This window comes from Lepidochelys kempii, chromosome 5, assembly GCF_965140285.1.
Source record: "Lepidochelys kempii isolate rLepKem1 chromosome 5, rLepKem1.hap1, whole genome shotgun sequence".
Lineage (NCBI taxonomy): Eukaryota > Metazoa > Chordata > Testudines > Cheloniidae > Lepidochelys > Lepidochelys kempii.
The window spans coordinates 47,919,469-47,943,584 of record NC_136384.1 but is presented as its reverse complement, the minus strand read 5'-3'; the positions used below and the strand labels follow the sequence as shown (position 1 = coordinate 47,943,584).

Sequence of the window (24,116 nt, the reverse complement as noted above, 5' to 3'; positions counted from 1 at the left end):
AGGCAGCTGCTTTGGTTTATTAGCTACATATGAGTAGAATTTATGGGTACTGTAGGTAAACTAGAGTCCATAATGGTATAGAACAGATTCCATACAGTGGGCACAATTAAAAATTGGGTATTTATTACCTGCAGTTACATTTACCATGGTATTTCCCATTCTATATAAAGGCAATGCTACATTTATCATGATACTAGCAAGTACGGTGATGTGATTAATGGCTATCATGCTGAAGCATAGCAAACCTCGATCATGAAAGGGCCCTCTTTGTCAGCTCTTTTGACAAATCTAGCAATATGGAACAATTGTAGCTTTACTTTCTGGCTGCAAGCTAGTGACAGCTGTCGGCACCCACATCAGCCCAGCAGGGTCCTTGAATCAATAATGTACCAGGCACCAAAAAGGTTACACATAATGAAACTGAGGCACTGCAATTTTTCAATCTTCCATCCTTCCCCAGAGGAAGTACTGGGAGCAAACTGCCAGATAGGAGTGAGCTTAGCAACAGAGAAGATGGAGGAGGAAGAGAAACAAAAAGGAGTCTGTTAGATGCAAGAGCAGAGGAGGGAATGAGGAACAGATTTCAATTAGTAAGCTAAAAGCGAGGCAGATTTGTTTAAAAAAAAAAAACCCAAACCCAACCTTTCAGCTGTTGAAATGTTAATTGCTCATGATGTGCTGTATATAATTTTGCACAAATGTTTCCTCTCACATCATCCATTTTATTTCCTAACCCCACACATTTCTTTTCCTAAAAGCCTTCCATTTTTAACTTAATTTAATATACAACAAATAATCCATTTAAAATGAACTGATGCATTTTCAAGTTTCTCTCCAGGCCTTTACCTAAACTCTTGGACAAAAACCTCCACTTCATACTTCTGTATATTACCCCAAATACTCACAAAAAAGGAACCAAGACAAACTTTAATACCTACAATGAATTCAAATATTAATCAATTCATTCTAGTTTGTTACCAGTTTTTGAGCGGATGTAATGCCAGATCCTACAGCTGCACTAGCGACTATTACTGGAGAATTTGATTCTAATCTGGTCTGAGAAGTACTTGCGTGGCCCAGATGGGATGAAAACTGTAAATAAATCAAAGGGTTTCACAGAGGAATGAGAACTGTAGTTTGGATCATACTTAATTCTTTACTGAAAATGCAATTTTATTATTTGATTAGTCTGACACTTCCATTAACTGCTGAATTTTATTCTTTACAGATTCTGTACTCATAAAGCTAAATAGAGTCACACTCAACTTAAAGACCAACACATTGTCAGAAAGTTGGGTACCTATAGAGATCTGAGTAATATCCAAGATTCTGTAACAAAGATCAGAAGTAAAAAATGTTGACACTTTTTCAGTTTGGCTATTTTGTGTGTAGTCAATTTCACTGTTTCCCCTGCTTGGGCGGGTCTTTAATAAAATGGAAAAATGTAACTGTAAACATCACAAATTGTCAGTGGGATCTAAGGGCAGATGTAGTACCTGAAACTATTTTTAATTCAGGTTTTGAAAATGACTAGATTCCAAGTTGGCACTGTCCATTGTAAATAATACATTTCTGAAAATTAGCCTTTAAATTATGTAAAATTCTATTTTCTCAATTGAAATCAAGTTCAGCTATTTTTTCCAAACAAGTCTCAGCAACTGTTTTCCACAAAGGTACCTTGGAAAGCAGATTCTGCTTAAGATTGTGACCTTTTTTATCCTAAGTAACTTTAGTTTACAAATTTTCTACTTACAAAATTAGAACTTTCTGAAAAAACAACATAGCAACCGTAACCCAACAACCGTGTGCATATAGTGTTTTATACTATAGTACATGCTGTTATATATAAGTACTTATGTTTCCAAAGTAACTAAGTTCTGACATTTTAAAAAGAAGCTATTTGTAAATTATCCAAGTGCAAAAACATTACTGAAAGTTCTCTCAGTGTAGGAGTTATTCAATTTGTTCAGTGAAAAAACCTGATGTCTAAATAGCTTAATGAATAAACTTTTTCTACCACCACATTTTTTAAATTCTATTCCTGCTATAGTACGTACAATTTCCTCTTGTGAAACAGTGGCTGCTGTTGGAGGGGGTGGTGATGGAGGATCAAATTGGGAAGGAGGGAGCCTTCCAGTGGCATTAGTTCCAGGATCTTCTCTCCTATTTACTGGATCTATTATTAGAAACACAGATTAAAGCAACAAGCACAGAACCTGGTAAACCCAATGAACACTAGCAAGCCTTAAAGAGAGAAGATGAGTCACAGTAAAACCTTTCTGTTCCTTTGGGATTTGTATATAATCTTATTAAAAGGATCAGTCTATTATTACATAGGGTTTTATTTCTCTCTCCTCCATTTGAATCCCTCTCTCAGAAGCTTGCAAATACCATGGGCCAGATCCTCTGTTACACCCCAACCCCTTGGTGCTGGTCAGGTGATGCAAATAGGTAGGATTCTGGACATAACTTGCCAATGGAGAATTCCCTAGGCAGAGGGGCTACTATGTTGGGTGCCCCACCCCAACCTCGGTGTAGGGAGCATGGCAACAAAAGGAGGTAGCATGTTGGAGCCCTGCTATACTGGTGCAAGATCACTTAGGGACACTGCATCAGTAGGGTAAAGTAACTAACTCACCCGAGAATTGGCCTGCTACAGATTCAGGGAGCCATAACCAGCTCCCAACACTTTGCACAAAGCAGAGGTCAGGGAGAACAGAGTCCAGTACCTTTTCCAAACAGGTTTTGTTCTTTTCTTTCAGAACACACAGTTTCTTTAGAACAGCAAGCAGGAATATGGTTTTTATTTATTGACTTCCTTGCCCTCTCTAAACGCAGATTCACAAAGCTGAAATTTTCACTATTGGTAGTGCTTAGAGATTTTGATCATTCTATAGACTACAGTGACCCCATGTGGCAGTTAAATTTTCATCACTCTAAGTTTTAGAACAACCTAACATTACTACTTTAATTTTCTCCTATATGTATTCATTTCATAATATTTGCTTTTATGATGTGTTGGTTTAAACTTGTATTTTTCTAGAAAAAACAAGTCAATAAGCAGGACATTTCTGTTAATACAATAATCACTACTGAAGTCAGAAAACAAAAATAACCTAAGAAGTGTTTTTTGTAATGACATGTGTGCGTTCAGATGCTTTGATTTCTTTTTTTTCAAATATACAGAGAGAAAATATAAAACTTGGATGGATTTTCAGACCTATCTCCATCAGACCTGAGTGCCATACATCCACGCCAAGGGGAAAGGGAGGAGTTTTTAATTAAACAGTTTAAAAGTCATTTCTGTAGCTGATTCTTGTCTTCAAAAACAGGAGTTGTGCATAAATAACTGATCACTGATTTTTGGCCTATGGTCTTTGAAGCTTTCAAATTCATAGATTATAAAGCCAGAAGGATCACTGTTTATCATCTAGTCTGCCCTCCTAAAGGAATACGGTCATCCCTAATACTATTCTGCCACTCCCTCCTTCACTATAGAACTTCTGCCTCGAATCTTGTCCAGCCCCTTCCTGCCTGGCCTCCTGCTATAGTTTTAGAGGTTCTCTCTCTTCCTATCTCACAGGTGTATACATTTGTAAATACCCTCTCACTAATGACTGGGAGACCCACTGAACTACAAAATTTTATTAACCAACAAATAAACAAAAAAATTGCTTGCTGAATAGAAGGAGAAAAGAAGTGTTATAGTCAAGTGTTCAAGAGATAGTCCCTTTCTACTGTTCTGGAACAAAGCTAAAAGTTGAAGTACCTAATGCGGCCCTTAAACTTTTATTCTTAAGTTCCACAACTGCAAAAACTTTGTTAAAATATAACCCAGCTAAGAAAATTTAGAAAACTTAAATGTCTGTCATTCCAATTAGTACTCACTCAGAGTAGTCAAACTACTTTAAAAAAAAACAAAATCATTGTTAATAATAGAATACCATTTATTTAAATATTTTTAGATGTTTTCTACATTTTCAAATATATTGATTTCAACTACACAGAAAACAGCGTACAGTGCTCACTTTATTTTTGATTAGAAGCATTTGCACTGTAAAAAACAGAAATAATATTTTTCAGTTGACCTAATACAAGTATGAGAGTAACAGCTGTGTTAGTCTGTATTTGCAAAAAGAAAAGGAGTACTTGTGGCACCTTAGAGACTAACCAATTTATTTGAGCATAAGCTTTCGTGAGCTACAGCTCACTTCATCGGATGCATACTGTGGAAAGTGTAGAAGATCTTTTTATACACACAAAGCATGAAAAAATACCTCCCCCACCCCACTCTCCTGCTGGTAATAGCTTATCTAAAGTGATCACTCTCCTTACAATGTGTATTATAATCAAGTTGGGCCATTTCTAGCACAAATCCAGGGTTTAACAAGAACGTCGGGGGTGGGGGGGGGGGGAGTAGGAAAAAACAAGGGGAAATAGGTTACCTTGCATAATGACTTAGGCTTGAATAGAGACTGGGAGTGGCTAAGTTAATTGTATCCAATTTGCAAATGAATTCCAATTCAGCAGTCTCTCGCTGGAGTCTGGATTTGAAGTTTTTTTGTTGTAATTTCGCAACTTTCATGTCTGTAATCGCGTGACCAGAGAGATTGAAGTGTTCTCCGACTGGTTTATGAATGTTATAATTCTTGACATCTGATTTGTGTCCATTTATTCTTTGACCAATGAACATGGCAGGGGGCATTGCTGGCACATGATGGCATATATCACATTGGTGGATGTGCAGGTAAACGAGCCTCTGATAGTGTGGCTGATGTTATTAGGCCCTGTGATGGTGTCCCCTGAATAGATATGTGGCACAGTTGGCAACGGGCTTTGTTGCAAGGATAGGTTCCTGGGTTAGTGGTTCTATTGTGTGGTATGTGGTTGCTGGTGAGTATTCGCTTCAGGTTGGGGGGCTGTCTGTAGGCAAGGACTGGCCTGTCTCCCAAGATTTGTGAGAGTGTTGGGTTATCCCCCAGGATAGGCTGTAGATCCTTAATGATGCGTTGGAGGGGTTTTAGTTGGGGGCTGAAGGTGACGGCTAGTGGCGTTCTATTATTTTCTTTGTTAGGCCTGTCCTGTAGTAGGTGACTTCTGGGAACTCTTCTGGCTCTATCAATGTGTTTCTTCACTTCTGCAGGTGGGTATTGTAGTTGTAAGAATGCTTGATAGAGATCTGGTAGGTGTTTGTCTCTGTCTGAGGGGTTGGAGCAAATGCGGTTGTATCGCAGAGCTTGCCTGTAGACGATGGATCGTGTGGTGTGGTCAGGGTGAAAGCTGGAGGCATGCAGGTAGGAATAGCGGTCAGTAGGTTTCCGGTATAGGGTGGTGTTTATGTGACCATTGTTTATTAGCACTGTAGTGTCCAGGAAGTGGATCTCTTGTGTGGACTGGACCAGGCTGAGGTTGATGATGGGATGGAAATTGTTGAAATCATGGTGGAATTCCTCAAGGGCTTCTTTTCCATGGGTCCAGATGAAGAGGTCATCAATATAGCGCAAGTAGAGTAGGGGCATTAGGGGACGAGAGCTGAAGAAGCGTTGTTCTAAGTCAGCCATAAAAATGTTGGCATACTGTGGGGCCATGCGGGTACCCATAGCAGTGCTGCTGATTTGAAGGTATACATTGTCCCCAAATGTAAAATAGTTATGGGTAAGGACAAAGTCACAAAGTTCAGCCACCAGGTTAGCCATGACATTATCGGGGATACTGTTCTTGACGGCTTGTAGTCCATCTTTCTGTGGAATGTTGGTGTAGAGGGCATCTACATCCATAGTGGCCAGGATGGTGTTATCAGGAAGAGCACCGATGGATTGTAGTTTCCTCAGGAAGTCAGTGGTGTCTTGAAGGTAGCTGGGAGTGCTGGTAGTGTAGGGGCTGAGGAGGGAGTCTACATAGCCAGACAATCCTGCTGTCAGGGTGCCAACGCCCGAGATGATAGGGCACCCAGGATTTCCAGGTTTATGGATCTTGGGTAGTAGATAGAATATCCCAGGTCGGGGTTCCCAGGGGTGTGTCTGTGCGGATTTGATCTTGTGCTTTTTCAGGGACACAAATCAGATGTCAAGAATTATAACATTCATAAACCAGTTGGAGAACACTTCAATCTCTCTGGTCACACGATTACAGACATGAAAGTTGCGATATTACAACAAAAAAACTTCAAATCCAGACTCCAGCGAGAGACTGCTGAATTGGAATTCATTTGCAAATTGGATACAATCAACTTAGGCTTGAATAGAGACTGGGAGTGGCTAAGTCATTATGCAAGGTAACCTATTTCCCCCCTCCTCAGACGTTCTTGTTAAACCCTGGATTTGTGCTGGAAATGGCCCACCTTGATTATCATACACATTGTAAGGAGAGTGGTCACTTTAGATAAGCTATTACCAACAGGAGAGTGGGTCTGTGTGTGGGGGAATGGGGGAGGGGGAGAGAAAACCTGGATTTGTGCTGGAAATGGCCCAACTTGATCATACACATTGTAAGGAGAGTGATCATTTTAGATAAGCTATTACCAGCAGGAGAGTGGGGTGGGGTGGAGGTATTTTTTCATGCTTTATGTGTATAAAAAGATCTTCTACACTTTCCACAGTATGCATCCGATTAAGTGAGCTGTAGCTCACGAAAGCTTATGCTCAAATAAATTGGTTAGGTCTAAGTTGCCACAAGTACTCCTTTTCTTTTTGCTAATACAAGTACTGTAGTTGAAAGTTAAACTTAGAAATGTAGAATTATGTACAGATAAAACCCTGCATTCAAAAATAAAACAATGCAAAATTTTAGAGCCTGCTAGTCCACTCAGTCCTACTTCTTGTTAAGCCAATCGCTCGGACAAACAAGTTTGTTTACATTTGCAGGAGATAATACTGCCCACTTCATGTTTACAATGTCACCTGATAGTGAGAACATGCGTTCTCATGGCACTTTTGTTGCTGGAATGATAAGGTATTTACATGCCAGATGCACTCAATATTCATATGTCCCCTTCATGCTTCAACCACCATTCCAGGGGACATGGGTCCAACTGATGGCCAGTTCTGCTCGATAAGAATCCAAAACCGTGTGTACTGATGCCTGTTCATTTTCATTATCTGAGTCAAATTCCACCAGCACAAGGTTGATTTTCTTTTTTGGTGTTTGGGTTCTATAGTTTCTGCATTGGAGCGTTGCTCTTTTAAGACTTCTGAAAGCATGCTCCACGCCTCGTCCCTCTCAGATTTTGGAAGGCACTTCAGATTCTTAAATCTTGAGTTGAGTACTGTAGCTATCTTTAGAAATCTCATATTGATACCTTCTTTGCGTTTTGTCAAATCTGCAGTGAAAGCATTCTTAAAATGAACATATGCTGGGTCATCATCAGAGACAGCTATAACATGAAATATATGGCAGAACGTGGGTAAAACAGAGCAGGGGACATAAAATTCTCCCCCAAGAAGTTCAGTCACAAATTTAATTAACGCATTATTTTTTAATGAGCGTCATCAGCATGGACGCATGTTCTCTGGAGTGATGGCCAAAGCATGAAGGGGCTATGAATTTTTAGTGTATCTGGCATGTAAATCACCTTTCAATGCCGGCTACAAAAGTTCCATGCAAATACCTGTTCTTATTTACAGTGTCACCAGACAGTGAGAAGAGGGCAGCATTATCTCCTGTAAATGTAAATAAACTCATTTGTCTTAGCGATTGGCTGAACAAGAAATAGGACTGAGTGAACTTGTAGACTCTGAAGTTTTACATTGTTTTATTTTTGAGCGCAGTTATGTAACAAAAAAAATCTACATTTGTAAATTGCACTTTCACGACACAGATTGCACTACAGTACTTGTATAAGGTGAACTGAAAAATACTATTTTGTTTTGTTTATCATTTTTACAGTGCAAATATTTGGAATTAAAAATAATATACACCGATTTCAATTACAGTACAGAATACAATATATATCAAAATGTAGAAAAACATCCAAAATATTTAATAAATTTCAATTGGTATTCTATTATTTAACAGTGCAATTAATTAATTTACATATTCAGTGCATTTTTTTAAGCATGTAACAAAGCTGATCCCATTATAAGTTTAGCGCTGTCATACTCCTATTTAAATCCCCAAATTAAAAATAAAGAGTAAACTAATCCAAATGGCACTGCGAGCAATGCCATGCAGGGATATATTTTTACTTTACTTTTAATACTAACCATGGTCTGTCCTACTTTCTTTGCCCTGAAACATGGTCATTGCTTCTAGATTCAGTGCACACACACCACGCATAAAGGCTTTTTTCATGGTGCCTTCATATTGTTCCCTTTCACTATGCAGTCTCAGGATATCAGCTTTTGCCTCTTCCAGATTAACATTTAACTACAATAAAGAGATAAAAACCAAAGAATTATTTTTATACACCTGTGAATACACAAAACCACCATATTATTCATTCAGCTTTAAAAAGCCACTTTACTAATTCCTCAGTGTAATATATTCCCTCCATGATTTTGTTGTTTTAGAAATAAGATTAAATATAGGTCTCTCAAACACAATTGTTTGAATACCTCAGTCTAGAGTATGTACATGGCAAGGATGGAAACCACAGGTGCTACCATACCCAAAAAGACTAACAGTCTGTGCAGTCCAGTATTCAGTCCCAACCATGATTAAAACCAGGAACTTCCAAGTCAAATCCTTGTAATGTATTTAACTGTGCTATACAATACCGTGGTATGGCAGGGGGAAACACAGCAAATACTTCTTCCTGACCCCACCTAGAGATCAGTCTAACTGTATCTTATAATTTTATCTTTGCTCCTGTAATGTAACCCCAGCTGTTATTCTTATTAGCATGGAAGGCCATACTTCCATGAACTTCCTTAACTGCATCCACAAACACATCTATCATTTTACAACCATTTGCAAAACACAAGGTCTGTGTTGGTTAAGGACAGATTAAGTTACACATGCATAAAGCAAGGGATTTGGATATTTTTCCTTAAGTTACATTTTCAAAATTAATTGTTTTCGGGCAGGATTTTCAAAAGCATCTAAGTGACTTAGGAGCACAAGTCCTCTTTGACTGTGCTTTTTAATTTCTTTAAATTGTAACAACCTTGAAAAGTAATATCACAGTGGTCTGATGTGTGATAGCTACCTTAGCTTAAATTTTCACACATCTTCATTAGGATGAAGTTGAGAGTTGTAAGGAAAATATCTTTATCAACTTTTAACAGAAAAGCAGTTATTATACAAAGATTTCTGTTTTTACAATATGATAGACTTGCTCAGTCACAATAATAATCTTGCATTTCTATAGGACAGGGGCGGGCAAACTTTTAGGCCTGAGGGCTGCATCGGGTTTCCAAAATTGTATGGAGGGCCGGTTAGAGGAGGCTGTGTCTCCCCAAACAGCCAGGTGTGGCCCAGCCCCCGCCTCCTATCTGACTCCCCCCCACTACTCACCCCCTGATGGCTCCCCCGGGACTCCTGCCCCATCCAACCGCCCCTATTCCCTGTCCCCTGACCACTCCCGGACCTCCCACCCCTGACTGCCCCCTGCCTCCCCATCCAACCCCCCCTCCCTCATTCCTGACTGCCCTGCCAGGACCCCTGTTCCCTGCCCTCTGACCCCCCCCAACCTCTATCCACACCCCCAAACTCCCCTGCCCTCTATCCAACCCCCCCGTCCCCTTACCGCGCTGCCTGGAGCACCAGTGGCTGGTGGCGCTACAGCCGTGCCACCCAGAGCACCGGGTCAGGCCGCAGGTCTGCAACTGCGCTGCCTGGCCCTCAGAGCGTGGCGTGGCACGCTGAGGCTGCAGGGGAGGGGCCGGGGGCTAGCCTCCCAGGCCAGGAGCTCAGGGACCGGGCAGGAGGGTCCTGTGGGCTGTAGTTTGCCCACCTCTGCTATAGGACCATCCATGAGAGGATCCGAAAGACTTTACAAACATTAATGAATTAAGACTTACCTACTTAACAGTGGTATTTGTATATGTCATCCCCTTTTTGCAGACAGACAAAAGGAGCCAACAGATAAATTGACTCATCTAATTTCAAACACAGATTCTAGTATCAGAGGGGTAGCTGTGTTAGTCTGTATCCACAAAAACAACGAGGAATCCGGTGGCACCTTAAAGACTAACAAATTTATTTGGGCATAAGCTTTCATGGGTAAAAAACCCACTTCTTCAGATGCATCATAGGTTCTGATTTTCCTCTCTGGCATAAGTGTTGAGTAACTTCATTTATATTGGTATACAACTAGCACTAGGGCCGTCCCTAGCCATTTTGGTGCCCTACACAGGCCCCTGCGGGTGGGTGCGGGGTGGGGCTGGCCACTTCCTGTGGGAAGTGGAGTGACCCGGTCCCAGCCTGCTCTGCTCCCCTGGCTTCCAGGCTTGGAACCGCCTCCTAGCTGGCGGCACAGCTGGGAGCCAGGGAAGCGGAGCAGGCTGGGGCCAGGTTGCTCTGCTTACCGCCGCCAGTGAGTGCAGGGAGCCCGACCCCTCCTGCAGGGGCGGGGGCCATGTGGAAGAGGCGGGGCGGGGGCTAGAGCAGCACACAAAATTTCCTGGTGCCCTACGCAGCTGAATACTTTGTGTATGGGTAGGTATGGCCCTGACTAGCATAAGTGACAGGTGACTCAGGCCTAGAAAGTTGGAATCTATAGCAGAGCTACCTACATAACCCAGATCTCCCGATTCCCAGTCCTGCAATTGGGAAAGGTTTCCTGGCACTCTGAAGAAAAGCAGTGTATTTATTTAAAAGTTTGTTTAGTAAGAGGCACTCAAAAAAAAAAAAAAAAACCACAACACCTTACCTCCGCAATTTTAGCTTCATAATCCTTGGAAAGCTGAAAACAGACTTCCTCAGCCCTTGACTGACAGGCTTTTGCTACTTTCTCTTTCCATCTTGCTTCACTAAGAGAGCGCCAAGCTGCCCAAACCCTCTTCATCAAAGCTATCTGGAACTGTCTGTCCGCCAGTTTATTTGCATATGCCTTAAACAGTAAAATATTACCAAATTATGTGTTTCCTATTTCTTTAATGAGCACTATGATCATTAAAGAGAATACAGTCAATTGTTTTGTAACATTAAATGGATTATAGCATAACAGATTATATGAAATATTGTAGTTTATACTTTGTTTACATATACTTTAGCTGACACACCACACACATACCGCTGCCACTTCAGAAGTGCAAGGTACTTGTATGGAGTTACCGCAGCAGCATATGAGCATATGCTATACTGCATAGGAGCTATGCAGTATAGCACCTGCAGTCACAGTCGTAGCTGGAGATTCACAAGTACCAGATGTCATTTTTAAAATAATTGAGTTTTCAATCTCTCTCTCACACACACACGAGGGATTTGTACCTTTTTTAAAAAAAAAAAAAAGAGTAAATTATATTTTAAAAGTACCCGACACTCAAAATATTTTTCTAAAATGGTAACAGTAGATCCACTTATCCAGTCTATCAGTGAGATTAAAACAAAAAGAACAAGCTGAAGAAAGGCTGAGTAGCCAAAAGATGTCCACATCAGCCTCACAGCTACCAGCAAACTCTAGGTGGGAAGGGAGAAGAGAGAAAATGCTCCTCCCTTCCAGCAGCCAGAGGGGTTTTGTGTGATGAGGAGCTTCAGACTTCGCAAACACCATCAAAAACCTTAATGAAAAATGGAGCCCAGAGAGTCCTTACTGACAGGTTGGGGTGAGAGGGGTTTGGGAATTGACCCTGGACAGTGGGGCTTTTCATCTTTCATGTCAGTAATTGGCTAGTAGGTTTAGTTAGCTGACTATCAGAACTTCCAACATGTGTGAGAGTGTGGCTGACAGATGTTTTAGGGCTGAGGAAGAAGTGTGGAGACACCAAATATAGGGAAGGGGAGGACAACACCACAGACCTTAACTGCAAAACCAGCACCAAAATCAAATGGTTATAAGAAATTTATTTTTCACATTTCACATAAAAACAATGGCTTCTATGACAGGATTTTAGAATGAACACTTTTATTCGTGCTCTTGCAGATATTGGGAAGATATCATCCTTACTAATATAGGTGGTAACTGACATTGTGATCAGCTATCAGCATAACCTTCTAATTAGTGATAAAAAGGGCATAATTTTGATTCACTTGTCCCTGCCATGACTATTTCTGAAAGTACGGTGTAATGTTCTCTTTTGAACTGATGCTCTTGAACTTATTCAATATCTTGTCACATAACTTTTCTATTTTGATGTGTCATTTCTTTTGATTGTAACAAGATCTGCAGTAACTCTGACCCTTTTCAGTTCAGAGGCTTATCTACCATCACATCTTCTGTTTTCCACACATACCTCTTGTCTGGCCTCCACGTGCTGAATCCGCCACCGTGTAAATGTTTTCATCAGCTCTATCCTCTCCTTTTGCTTGTCTAGCGCATGGGACAAGTTAGTGATTACCTGCCAAAATATTTATTAAAGAGAAGATTTAGATAGATATTTTTATGCTCTTTGGGGAATGAATGGAAGTTTACTACCTGGATAAGTTATTTATCATTTTAATGAAATACTTCCAACAAGCTTTCCATGTGTCTTTTCCTTAAAAGAAGGACAATAAAGTTCAAATCAGAACTAAAATTAACTCGACTTCATTATTCAATGACATTGATACACTCGAAGTTTTTACACTGTGTAACTTCTATCAAAATTAAACTGTTATTTTCTACTATATCTGCAAACGTATGTCATGAATGCTACACTGCGGCATCACTGAATTAAAAGGAAGCAAAAACTTAACACAACACAGCAAATCAGAAACAATGATGATTTGTATTACTGAAAGTTTGACATGGGGATAATATATTTGCTACCTCACAGAAGAATTATGGAAATTAGTATTTGAAAAGATATACTAAAAGGTGTAAATATCTGTGGTAACTCAGTGGTTCCCAAAATTTTTACTTAGGTGACACACCTTTTCTCTCTTTTTGTTTTGCAATCCACCCAGGGTCCAAATTCAGGGCCAAACCTCATTAGTGCTGCAACCATAAGCACTAGGTCGTAACACTCAGAGCAGGGAGCCAGGCCAAGTCCCACAGGACAGGAGCCGCCACTGCGGGGTGAGTGCAAGGTGTGATTGCTTTCCATGATCCCAGGCCTCCTCTGCACCAGACCGCATGACCCATCTTGGAACTGTTTAATAATTGGGCTGACAAATTTACCCTAATTGTGAGCTTAATTATAAGAAGATATGAAAGTTCATAAGATGTTACAATAACCTACAACATCACATGTTTATTGAAAACAACCTGACCTACTTTCTATCATGAATATTATAAACAGGAGCAATAGAACCAGACCAAAAAAACCCAAATTAGTCCAAATAGAAAGGCCAAGCTGATATGATTCATGGACTATGCTGAAATCATGCTTGGTAAAAAACAGAAGACGTGGAACTGGAAAGTAATGAACCAAAATTGGTGTCAAATATTAGGCCTAAGTGGTGGACAAAATAATGAGGGAATGGGCTATTCCATCCCTCACTCCCTTTTTGTGTCCTTAAAGGAAAGTTTTGGAGGAAAAATGGAAGAACAGATAGATAGAGGCTACTTAAGCAAGCTTCACCATCATGGTTGCCACCCCACATTATCTCCTCAGACCATGGGTTTTATCATCCTACTCTTGAGGGATGTCCTAACGAGCGAGAGAGCGCGCCAAACGACATTGCCACCCCTGCCAGCTCCATCTTAATCCCAGCCACCACCTGAGATGAAATGGGATCAGATTTTAACAGCAGCAGCAGCTCCAGCCCATCTCAACTAACTTCTTCTCTTTTCCCCAAGAGGACCATTGTTACCATCTTTGATACCATTTAAGAGACAGTCAAACAAAGGAGGTTTTCCTTCTAAAACTCTCTCTCCAGCTAAAGGGAAAGGGAACAACACCTGTTAAACTGAAAGCCTCACTTAATACTTCACATTTCAGAAACTTTGTTTTTCCTTCTTTTCTGTATCTGTAATAAAGATTAGAAGGTACTAAGCAGGTAAAGGTCTCTGTATACCAAAACCCAGACCTCGTTTAACACTATTTAAATGCTGGACAGTAACTGTTATGTTAACACGTTTGGCCCATTTATTTCATCTAAATAATACAGCAGGACCCACCACTTCGGACACACTGTGCTATTAATAATTTGCCACATAACTACCACTTTGAAGGACAGGATTAGAATTCAAAATGACCTTGATAAGTTGGAAACTGGTTGGAAACCAAGAAAATGAAATTCAGTAAATACATGCAAAGGACTACACTTTGGAAGGAAAAATAAAATGCAGAATTACAAAATGGTGGATAACCGGTTAGGCAGTACTACGGCAGAAAAAGATTTGCAGTTATTGTGGATTATAAATCAAATATGAGCCAAAAGTGTGATGCAGTTGCAAAAAAAGCAAATATTCTGGAGTTTATTAACAGGAGCATCAAATGTAAGACATGGGAGGTGATTGTTCCGCTCTACCTGACAATGGTAAGGCCTCACCTGGAGTATTGTGTCCAATTTTGGGTGCCATACTAAGAAAGATATGGAAAATCTTTCTGTCTGTAAGGCTAGTCAAGTACTGGGATAGGTTTCCAAGGGAGGCTGAGGAATTCCCATCACTGGAGAATTTTAAGAACAGGTTAGACAAACTCTGTCAGGGATGGTTTGATATACTTGGTCCTGCCTTGGTATGGACTTGACGACCTCTCAAGGTCCCTTCCAGTCCTACATTTCTATGATTCATTCCATTAATGTACATTTATCATAGAAGTAATGGACCAGAATTGCTTTGTAATCAAAGCAGTTACCTAGTGACTAGTGCAGTATTCCTATACCTCCATGCAGAATTTAACTCATGCTGTAGTGGTTGTAGTTTGCAGAAAACAACAATTTAAGAAAATTATGCCTTTTGAGGCAAGTTAAGTTTAGCTCAAAAATACTAAAAGCAGCAATAGCAAAAGCCTATTTGAAGTATCTTAAGTAAGGCTGATCCTTCTTTAGTTTTTAAAGATAAGCAATTCATAATGTTGTATTTTGTGAAATCTACTTTGGTTAAACTACTTTGTTCTGCCTGGGTGTCATGGCTAATTTTAGCTTTTGCAATTTCAGTGTAAATGCTGAACTGATGTAACATTGCAACGTAATCATCATGAAGTGTTTACAAGTCAATTAGAAAACAAAACAGTTTTTGCATATATTTTATTTAGTAGTTTACAGGCTATTTGATTTTCATGTTGGCAATATTTTTGCCTGTTATTGTGTTTACAGTGGCACATATAGCCACTACCAACTTCTTAAAACTGTACAAGTTTAAGGCAGCTGCTGTAAATGAAAAACATTAAATACTTCTTGCTATTAAGACAGAAAAATCAGTGATAGATCTTTATAAGGTTTTTAAGACTACAGCAAGAACCTAAATTATGAACAATTTTTATTTATGAAATTGGTAGGTGATTACTACTTGAAGTTTAAGACTTTGCCATTCTTGTTAGGAGAAAGGTTAAAGCAGTGAACAATTTAGGTCAACTTCTAAAAAGGCCTATGGACCAATATTTTAGAATTCATTCCACCAAATCATGCACTGAAGTGAGGAAGCAGAACACCCATCTACAACTAAATCAAAATATGCCATTATCATTACACAATTAGCTCCATAAAGGATACTGATAGACGCGATTTGGTGAGGAAGAGTTAGTCTTATAGGGGTAGAGGTGTTAATGTAAATGCATCACCAGCAATTCCAATACATTCATATTAGTGCTATACAAGTATAATTTTTGCATTGAATTACTCCATCTGGAACTAAATATATCAAAATGGAATACATTGGAAGGATTGTGGGCCTGACTGAATGCAAGTGAAATTCCACTGGCAAATATGGGATTTGTATGCAGTTGCAGCAATTGAATGTACATGGTCTGCGTAACTGGGCTCTGTGTATGTCCAGTGAATCCGGGGAGTGTACTTTTACTCTTTCTACGTACTGTCTTTCAATGGGTGTTTGTGAGTATTTTCAAAATAAATTGTTAAAATTCAAAATTCAGCTGAAGTGTTCTCAAGTGAAGGTTTTAAATGCTATTATGTAGAAGAGGGGATTAAAGTGGCATATGATTGCAAGATTCCCACAGTTCTTACTCTTTTATACCTATCTGTATAATACTAGTTGAATTCAAGACAATTGGTATAGGTGCTGCAAGGAAATTTTTACTCTAAGACCACAGAACCATAGTGCTCATTTTATATCAGATCATACTTAAAAGAAAACTCCCCCTAAATATGTAAGAGATTTCTTCCCATTTGAAAGATTATGTGGAGACCCATCCAATCTACACAAAAAAATTAATTAAAGCCTTTAAACCAACTTGGTTGTAAGGGATGAGGTAAGTGGAAGCGATTTGTAATTACTAATCCAAAACAGTGTTATTTTCATGGAAGAGAAACCATAAATTAGGGACAAAACAGTAAAATTTCCCTATTAGTATTAGAGAATGCACAGTAATTATGTGGTTTACTGATAATGTTGTTTGAGTCTACCCTTGCTAAAGTTAATCCTGACTGGCTTGAAATACCCTGATGCTTCTTTTCTGACTAAGCAAGTAAGTTTAGAGTGTATAAATTATCTGTTGCAAAACAAGTTCCTGATGTGAAAGTACAATTAAAAAGATTCAAATCTCAGAGAGTTCTAAAAATAGAAGACAGAACAGAATAAGAACACTGTTACCTCATCCTTTCTGCCAATGGAGATTTCATAAGTATGTAGCAGCTCTCTCAGGTTCTCCATCTGATTGTTCAGTTGTCTCACATGTGCAGCATGTTTCTCTTTCTCTTGTCTCATTTCCAGCTTGTGATGTTCAATAAAAGTCATTTTCCATTTTCTGAGTTCAGTCAGAACATTTGTCTGAAAAGGGTAGCACTAATTAAACTAGGAAAATTATCCTCTCCAAGTCTTTTAATCCTAGAACACATGGCAGCTAATCAGACATCAAAATTTACACTGAACCTTGCATGTACAACTTTGTCCAATTACCAGACAGACACATCTAATTATGATAACTTAAATACAAACATTTAATTATTAGACTGCTAATAAAAGCATGTAAGATAGGAGGAGGAGAATCAAATCATGATCAATCTACTAAGAATATTTCATTTTGGTGCCACAACCAGTGACACTTGGAAAAGTACCATTTTAATCTAGCCAGTGGAGCCAACAAGGGAGTTGAGAGGAGCTTGGGTAACTGAGCACCACTAAGAGGAAGCCACCCCTGCAGGGCATCCAGCTTCACTCGGAGCCAAACTCAAAGAAGTCCAGCAGAGCCCATTGATGTTACAAATTCCACTGAAAAGGAGCCAATCCTGAGAAATCCAACAGAACATGAATGTGCAGAGGTTTAAAATATGACCCATTCTACTGTGACTGGAGTCTCATGCTGGTGTCTCAAGTGGGTGGAGCTTGATTGCAGGTGGGAGATGGAAGAATACAACTATTGCTCCACCCATTCCCATTTGATCTTTAAAAGGAAAGGAGTACTTGTGGCACCTTAGAGACTAACCAATTTATTTGAGCATGAGCTTTCGTGAGCTACAGCTCACTTCATCGGATGCATACTGTGGAAACTGCAGAAGACATTATATACACAGAGACCATGAAACAATACCTCCTCCCACCCCACTCTCCTGCTGGTAATAGCTTATCTAAAGTGATCATCAAGTTGGGCCATTTCCAGCACAAATCCAGGTTTTCTCACACACACACACACACACACACACACACAAACAAACTCACTCGCCTGGTTTTTCGTTTCTGGTTTTTGGAGGGGGGTGGGGCAGTGAGAAAACCTGGATTTGTGCTGGAAATGGCCCAACTTGATGATCACTTTAGATAAGCTATTACCAGCAGGAGAGTGGGGTGGGAGGAGGTATTGTTTCATGGTCTCTGTGTATATAATGTCTTCTGCAGTTTCCACAGTATGCATCCGATGAAGTGAGCTGTAGCTCACGAAAGCTCATGCTCAAATAAATTGGTTAGTCTCTAAGGTGCCACAAGTACTCCTTTTCTTTTTGCGAATACAGACTAACACGGCTGTTACTCTGAAACCTGTCATTTGATCTATGTTTTAGATCTATGTTTTTGATTGGCAGTTCTGATCCAGCCTGTGCACATCCACAGAGCTTGAAATGTAAGGATCTTTCTGGGACCACAGATACAGACACACTTATAGCTTCCACTGCATGAACAGAACTGATTCTTGGAGCATTTAGTGTTCGCTAGTCAAAGGCAAACAGATTATTAGTCCATCTCTGTGCCAGTCCAGTAGGTTTTCAACTGCTTAGCTATCAAGCAATAGAAGTTACATCGATTTCCCAATGTAGTTAGATTATATTTTCTCCTGTGCTTCTACAAATGCCACAATAATCATCTGCTCAATATAAGGATATTACATTTAGCACAAATTTAATACCTTAAGACTTCCACTCCAGAGATCAAGTATGCTTTCTATCTGGGTCACTTTTTCATCTGAAATAGTTAACTCAGTCACCATAGTCTCATCAATCTCTCTTGGACCAGATGAGGACCCTTGTGAAGAAGTCTCTCCTGAACGAACAGGGCAAAGTCCTTCCATGTCTGCCCGAGAAGGTCCCTCTACTGGTGTTAAAACTAAAAATAAAACAAAAAGGTTAAAAGTTGATTCTTTGAAGGGTTTAGCTGTTGAATATTCAGGAGGCAAGTCAGAAGTTGGGTATACAAAAGCCCTATGTCATCAGAAATCTTCCTTCACTATGCATGTAAACCCTATTCAAAAGTATGCCTCTAAGCGTATGTCTACACTGCATCTGGGAGCACGCTTCCCAGTGCGGGCAGACAGACATACTAACTCTGCTCAGACCAGCACACCGAAAATATTAGCCTAGCCAGCGGCAGCCCAAGTGGCAGCTTGGGTCAGGCCCCCGCAAGTACACACCCCTGTTCGGACACCCTAGGTACATGCTCAGGCACCAAGCTACCCCCTGGCTACACTGCTACTTTTAGCATGCTAGGTCCGCTCATGCTGGGAAGTACACTGCAGTACTGGGAAGTACTACAGCTGCAGTGTAGACATATCCTAAGCGATGAACATCTGTAAAACAGCAGTTGGCTGATAAGTTTTACTCTTAGAAAGAATGAACTATGCTTCCCAAGTCAAAGTATTGTTCTCTTTAAAACCAGAAACTTTCAAGGTCACTTATGCCAAAACATAGCACTGTTTATGGACCAAGTGAATTTTCTAGTGTTGAGAAACCATCTTTACAAGGATGCAGAAAGCTTCCCTCTATTTGAAAAACTTCTTTCAGAAAATCATGTCAAGTGGAGTTCCATTTAAACATTACCCTCACCATTTTCTGAATTGTTTCCCCAGGTTTCATAATACAGCAGGACCCCATTTATGCGATCTAATTGGGACTGGGGCCAGACTGGATAATCTAAAATCCGGATAACCAGAGAATGGGAAAGCGAAATGCTGCAGTGCCACAGGAGAGACCCACCCCCCCCACCGACTTTCTGGACCTGTGTGCACTGGTTTTCCATGTAGAACCGGATAATGGAGGGTCCGATAAATGGGGTTCTACTGTATCTACATTAGACAGTAAGCGCCTCAGAGCAGGGAGCATGTTTTGTATGTTTGCAATGTACAGTGTACCTTTATTTATACATTCAGATATGTATATGGCCCTCCTCATGATACCATGGTATCAACATAAACAGCACTCCATAAATAAATGAAACATTACACTGGATTCTCTGTGCCTTGGTACCCCAGCTGTAAATGGAAGAAATAATGCCTACCTTTCCGGCACCCTTTGACTTGATCGCCTGTTATGATTTTTAACTCTTTGGGGCAGGCAGTATCCTACTATGAGTTTGCACCATGCCTTAACACAATAGGTCCTAACTGTGAGTTGGGGCTACTAGGTGCCACTGCAATACAGATAAATAAATGCCAAGAAACTATTGGAGACAGACTGAAGATGAAGTAGGACTGGACTTTACTTAATTCAGGAAAGGCAAATATGCTTATACACAAAGAACAACTAAAATATGCAACAAGTCCCCCAAGTTCACAATATGAAGATGAACAATATTTTTAAGAGCAATTGGAAAGCATAGCCATTGGAAAATTTCTGTTAGTGTTATATTTAGAACTGGGATGGGGGAGATCCCTACACTAGCCCTGCAAGAACAGAATAGGGCCAGGTAGACCCAATCAGATAATTGACTGCAAAGAGAGGAAGCTTTAGACCAGAGGCAGTTAATTAGAGAGAGGCTAACCTGTGCAGGAACAGGCAGGGCCCATAAAGACAGGTAGCAGGCTACATACTGGGCTGCTTGGAAATCAGGCAGCAGTCACTCCCTGGGAAGGGGGGCGGGGAGAAAGAGATGGGGGAAACCAGAGTGTAGGAATCAGTCCAGGGAAGGAGCAGCGAGGGCAGAAAGAGGAAGCCCAGAACCACTGAGCTGAGGGTCCCTGGATTGGAACACTGAGAAGAGGGCAGGCCCAGGTTCCCCTAGCGGACACCGCATAGCATAGACCTGAGGCAGTGAATGGGAAAACTGCCTAGGACTGCTAATGGACTGTCCCCCGGAAGGGGGAATGCTGAGTGACCTAGCTGGAGGGCTAGGTCACAAAGGAGACACTGAGGATCCTGGAGCAAAAGAGGAGCTGCAGACCAGAGGATGTCTACCTCAAGAGGTAATCAACAGAGTGACCAAGGGGAGGCACCAGTGTAGCGACAGGGGAGCACCCCCTGACAAGAACAAATTCTAATTTTTAAAAAGGTATTAAAAAGCAGCCCCGGATAGAATGTCTCTTTTCTTGTACACAGGGAAAGGAGAAGTCTCACACATTTGTGTTTTATTTTAGTTCTCAACATTTCTGAGGGTGGGTGGGTGGGTGGGTGTGTGTATAGAGAAAATTGCAAGATAATGTTGATTTTTGAAACTTAACATATAATGGACATTGTCTTGTAAATGAAAAGTTGAGATGTTATAATTACAATCTGGCTGGGGAATATCATTTGGATTCTAAATATTTAGTGTACTGGAAGAGTTTTTGCTAACTCTGAAAGGACCTATAGAAAGTCAGCACAGACAAGCAAAAAGTAACGTACACTGAACAGAAATATTTCAGGGGGAGGAGAAAACAGTCACTATTATCAGTGCAAAGATCCATTTAAGTTGCAACTGCCGTGGAGCAAAAAAAACAAGACAGCCAGGCTCTATTAAGGGAACAGAAAATAGAATTACAGCAGAACCGCAGAGTTACAAATACCAGAGTTACAAACTGACCAGTCAGCCACATACCAGAACCAGAAGTATGCAATCAGGCAGCAGCAGAGAGAGAAACCCCCCCAAAACAACAAGTACAGTACTGTTAAATGTAAACTACTAAAAAAAAAAATGAAGGGAAAGCAGCATTTTAATTCTGTACAGTAAAGTTTCAAAGCTGTATTAAATCAATGTTCTGTTGTAAACTTTTGAAGAACAACCATAACATTTTGTTCAGAGTTACAAATTTCCATTCCCAAGGTGTTTGTAACTGAGGTTCTACTGTACATAATTAATATTAGTCTTGAATTCTGTGTTCATTTGAATAGCAGCAGCATCTGATAGACTGAGCATACGGAGCCAGAAAATGTGTGTTTCAGTCTACCCAAGGCAAGTTGGCTAGCAGTCTTTTGGGACTCGATTGTGACTCTACATTATGGCCATTCAGGGAAATAAGTTAGGGCACTGAGGGTGAGTGGTGTCAGCAGGAATGCCTTCCCTGGACTGATATTTCCTTCCAAGCAGGAAAACATTTAAACTCAGATTAGCATCTGAAATCAAGAATTAAAAAGTCTCTCACACTCCAAGGCATAAATTAAATCACCAACTTGGTTTAGGGAGATATACATATTCCATTATATGTTTTTGCATAGCTTGCCAGATGCCTTTTATTCTGTTTTCACATTACTCTAAAGCATTTCATATAGGTAACAGTTAGAGACAGGATATTAGGCTAGATGGACAATTGGTGTATTCCCATATTTTAGTAGCAGTATAGGTTTTTAGCTTTGATTTTTATTTAATCGTCACTGCAAATTTACCTTCCTTTTCACTATATGAATGTATTTATACAAATTATACATACATTTCCAAAGTACATTCAACTTTTGCATTTTTCTTGGCCTTCCAGATTTGTCATAACTACCCAGCTGCATGATTATCAAATTCTTCCAATTTTTCATGCTGTCGTCCTCCTATTCCACCTTTCCCAATACGATTGCCCAATACTACTTCTGCACACACCTTTGCTTTTGCTACATTATGCCATGAACATTAGAGATAGAAACTGTTACTTTCTATTCCTATCCTGCAATTTAACAGACCCCTATAAAATCAATAATCTTTTAGTCATTACATTCCCTTTAATGCTTGAGATTTAACAGGGACAGCAAGTCATGCCAAATAACACAAGTGGTTAACTACGCAGTAAACATATGGAAGATTATTATACTTGCAGTAGGAGAATGCCTATTACTTGAGAATAAATCCACCACCTACTCAATCCTGAAAAAACTATACCTTCTATCCTTGCCATCACAGCTTTGTAAACAGGGACCGCTAACAGGAAGCTTTGAGAGGGAGTTCTCCAGGTGAAGGAGGAGCAAATACAGGACCCTCGGGGTAAGTGGCTGTCTGTAGTGCGTGTTTGTGTTTGGGGGTTACTTGCTGTGTGCTGAGCTTGTGTTTGTCTGTCTGTCTGAAGGACCATGTGCTGTGGCCGGCAGTTGGAAACTGTGAGTTTCTAAACAAGGCTTGAAATCTAGAAGCCTCTGTTCATTGGCTGAGCCTTAGTCAGGGGGCGGGGCTATCAAGAAGGCCAGGGCTTTATAAAGCAGTGAGCAAGCGGCCAGGGAGCTTTGCAACCAGGGACCGTTAACAGGGAGTTTCAAGAGGGAGTTTGGAAGGGGAGTGGAAAGGTGGCGAGGTACACTTGCCATTCTTTAAAACCTTTAAACTAAACTATAATCAAAACTTCTTGATTTAAACAAAAATCCTATCATTAACCTAGGTAGCTGTAGGAGAAAATGCAGGCAGAAGCCCAGCAGCAGAGTGGGAGCTATCCTGTTTATTGCGCTCAGTGTAGCATGTATGATTGCCTGCTCTGTGGGCGGGTGGCATTGTGTGCATTCGGTGCAAGGAGCTCCTGGCCCTCAGAGACAGTGTATGGGCTTTGGAGGCCAGAGTGGCGGAACTGGAGGAGCTGAGGGAGGCAGAGAGGTATGTTGATGAGGCTTTCCGGGACACTGTAGATTTGTCCCACCTCTGGTCAGACAGCCCCTGCGCTGTTAAGGAGAATGAAAGGCCTAGAGAAGGAGAGCAGTCAATGGGAACAGAGGGAAACCTTCCCATAGTTGGGACCCTCCTTCCAGATGATGTTGAGGTATCCTCTCGCACTGAGGTTACCTCTCTGGGGGAGGGAGCACCAGTCATTAGGAAAAGGCCGGTGTTAGTAATGGGAGATTTGATCATTAGAAATAGATAGCTGCATTTGTGATGACTGGGAGAACCGTATGGTGACTTGTCTGCCTGGTGCGAAGGTTGCGGATCTCTTGAAGCATCTAAATAGACTTACGTGTAGTGCTGGGGATGAGCAGGTGGTCGTGGTACATGTAGATACCAATGACATAGGGAAGGGTAGAAGAGACGTCCTGGAGGTCAAATTTAGGCTGCAAGGAAAGAGACTGAAATCCACGACCTCTATGGTGGCATTCTCAGAAATGCTTCCAGTTCCACATGCAGAGCCAGGTAGGCAGGGAGAGCTTTAGAGTCTCAGTGCTTAGATGAGATGATGGTGTAGAGAGGAGCGAGTTAGGAACTGGGGAAACTTTTGGGATAGTGGGAGCCTACACAGGAAGGATGGGCTCCACCTAAACCAAAGTGGATCCAGACTGCTGGCACTTAGTTTAAAAACTGCTCTGCAACCTTTTTAATGTTAAGAGATGAGGGAAAGCTGATTGCTGCAGGAGCACACGTGAATTGGACAGAGACTTCTCTTAGAGGAGAATCTATTGGTAGA

General features: G+C 40.6%; 1 protein-coding gene across 5 annotated transcripts in view; it reads right to left on the bottom strand.

Moving 5' to 3' along the window:
* Positions 1-24,116, bottom strand: part of POC5 (POC5 centriolar protein) — a 49,276-nt gene that overhangs the window by 4,107 nt on the left and 21,053 nt on the right. For 4 of the 5 annotated variants that reach the window (XM_073344218.2, XM_073344221.2, XM_073344219.2 and 1 more), the window contains 7 exons: positions 18,477-18,673; positions 16,736-16,912; positions 12,333-12,437; positions 10,811-10,990; positions 8,202-8,364; positions 2,058-2,176; positions 979-1,092 (listed from right to left, as the gene is read on the bottom strand). In XM_073344218.2, the coding sequence (XP_073200319.1) occupies positions 979-1,092; positions 2,058-2,176; positions 8,202-8,364; positions 10,811-10,990; positions 12,333-12,437; positions 16,736-16,912; positions 18,477-18,673 (1,055 nt within the window). The remainder of the gene's footprint in view (positions 1-978; positions 1,093-2,057; positions 2,177-8,201; positions 8,365-10,810; positions 10,991-12,332; positions 12,438-16,735; positions 16,913-18,476; positions 18,674-24,116) is intronic. The other variant, XM_073344220.2, reaches the window with a different exon arrangement.